General features: G+C 58.7%; 1 protein-coding gene across 1 annotated transcript in view; it reads left to right on the plus strand.

Moving 5' to 3' along the window:
• Positions 1 to 40: 40 nt before the first annotated feature.
• IFI6 (interferon alpha inducible protein 6) overlaps positions 41 to 2,381 on the plus strand; it is a 4,069-nt gene continuing 1,728 nt past the window's right edge. The window contains exons 1-2 of the mRNA XM_006155311.2: positions 41 to 146; positions 2,127 to 2,292. Coding sequence (XP_006155373.1) covers positions 2,220 to 2,292 — 73 coding nt within the window. The 5' untranslated portion in view covers positions 41 to 146; positions 2,127 to 2,219. The remainder of the gene's footprint in view (positions 147 to 2,126; positions 2,293 to 2,381) is intronic.

Raw genomic sequence — 2,381 nt, forward strand, 5'->3', positions numbered from 1 at the left:
GGGGCGGGGAAACGGGAGCTCGGGCCCGGACTGGCTGGCGGGCTGGGCGGGGCTGGTCCGCGCGGCTCTGAAAGCCAGCCTGGGGCGGGGTGCCGCCTTCCCTGCCCGCCGCGTCTCCGGGAAGGCCGCATCTCCCCTGCTCCCAGGTAAGCCCAGGGCTGTGAAGGCGCTGTGGGCACCCCTCCGCCAGGTCACCTGTGCCTCATGCCCGAGAGCCCTGGGCCCTCCAGTGCTCTGGGCCAGCACCAGCCTGGGAGGGTAGGCAGGGGCTCCCGGTGGCTAGGGTGCAGACCCCGAGGCCGGAGCCCTGCCCACCAGTGCCATGTCGGCTCTCCTTCGGCTCTGGGAAGCCAGGAGCAGCCCCACCTGGCCAGGGATGGGACGCGCCCTTGCCCACTGTGGGGTCTTCGTGACTGGGTTGCTGCCCGTGGGTCGGGAGGTGGTGAAGGGTGCGCTGGGTATTGGTCACTTGCAGGGCTAGGCTCTGATTGCTGGTTCCTGGCTGGTGGCCTCGGGACGCCACTTAACCTTTCGGACCTCAGGGTCCTTGCTGAGGCGCGTGTGGGGAAGTGGAACCCCTCAGGACTTACAGGTACAAGTGACCTGTGCGTGGCCTGGCCAGGCGGACACAGGAGCCTCCCTGCGCCTCTGAGTCCGCAAGGCCTGTGAGCAGATGAGCTCAGGGAGGTACCTGGGGTGGAGGCTCCTTAAGGAGCCGCTGGGAGGTTAGAATGCCACAGTCCTGGGTGTGGGACGCAGCCCCTGACCCTGGGCAAGCCCCTTGGCATCTCTGCCTTCTTTCTGAAATGAGGTTGAGGGAGCCACATTTGGCACATCTGAGCCTTGCTAGCATGAGGCTTTGGAAATTAAAGCTAGTGGGGGAGCCAGCAGTTAGCGTAATGGCTATGTTGTTGGACTCCCACGTAGTCGACCGCGGTTCACGTCCTGGACCCGGTGGCTTAAAACTCACGCTGGGCACGTGTGCGTGCGTGCCCAAGATCCCGAGAGAATGGAGGAGAAGGGATTGCTGCGTGACCATCCCCCCTGGGGGGTGATTTCTCGCTTTCTGTCTCTCTCTGTCTGGCTAGCGCACGTGCCCTATAGCAATAACCTCTCCAAAGAAACAAAAAGATAAAAAAAAAAAAGAAAAGAAAAAGAAAGAAATTAAAGCTAGTGGGGACCAGCAGGTGCCTTGGTGGTTAAGGCACTGGATACTCCCACATGACCCACCACGGTTTGAGTCCCAGACCTGGTGGTTTGGTTTCTCACTTTCTCTGTCTCACTCTGGTCAAAATAAAATAAAATAAATGAATGAATAAATAAAATTAAAGAAAAGAAGTTAAAGCTAGTTCCGTGCCGGGCATTGTTCGGGCACTGTCGGGTACGAGGTGGGGGTACTGGAACTCACTAGACCCTCCCAAGACCCTCTATTCCACCCACCTTACTGCTAAGGCCTCGGCCCAGAGAAGCCAGATGTGCTAGTATTTTACTCAAGGCCACTCCACTTAGCCAGTGGCCAAAAAGCCAAAGCTAACGCCATCAAGCTGGCACTGTCACTGACGTGGAGACAGAGCGTGGCCGTGGTTCTGAGTTCTGTCCACATCCGGGACTTCTACTGACTCATCCTCCACCAGAAGAGAAACTGCCCCCCCCCCACTGGCTCACGTGCCCTATAGCAAAAACCTCTCCAAAAAAGAAGAGAAATTGGGGCCTGCAGGTGGCATGGGGTTAAGGCAGCTGGACTCCCACATGGTTGACCAGGGTGCGAGTCCTGGACCTGGCAGCAAATTGGGACCTGCAGGTGGCATGGGGTTAAGGCAGCTGGACTCCCACATGGTTGACCAGGGTTCGAGTCCTGGACCTGGCAGCTTGCTTTCTCATTTATTTTCCTTCTCTCTCTCTCTCTCTCTCTAGACAACTTCAAAAACTAAAAATAATGACAATAATTCTAAAAAAAAAAGAGAGAGAGAAACAGGCAGGCTGGATCCCACGTGGCCAGCTACCCCTCGGAGTTTCCACCCGCGTGTTTTCCCTACGTGTTATGCGCCCCAAATCCCGAGAGAAGGGATTATAGGTGGCCACCCTCCACGCTTCCTCACTTTCCTGCTGTCTCTCCGGGCGCGTAGGCGCCTTCTGGACCAGTCAGAGCCCAGAGGTTCGAGTTCCCAGGGACGCCCTCCCCCAGCCCTCCCTCCGCTTGCGAAGCCCCCAGCACCATCATGTGGCAGAAGGCGGAGTCCCTCTTCCTGTGCTACCTGCTGCTCTTCACCTGTTGCACCGGGGCAGAAGCAGGTAAAGCCCGGGGCGGAGCTGTGGGGCCCCTGGACTCCCACATGGCTGATCACGTGGGGGCTGTGGGGCGTGGCTATGGGGCGGGGGCG

Source organism: Tupaia chinensis, unplaced genomic scaffold, assembly GCF_000334495.1.
Source record: "Tupaia chinensis unplaced genomic scaffold, TupChi_1.0 Scaffold000445_1, whole genome shotgun sequence".
Taxonomy (NCBI): domain Eukaryota; kingdom Metazoa; phylum Chordata; class Mammalia; order Scandentia; family Tupaiidae; genus Tupaia; species Tupaia belangeri.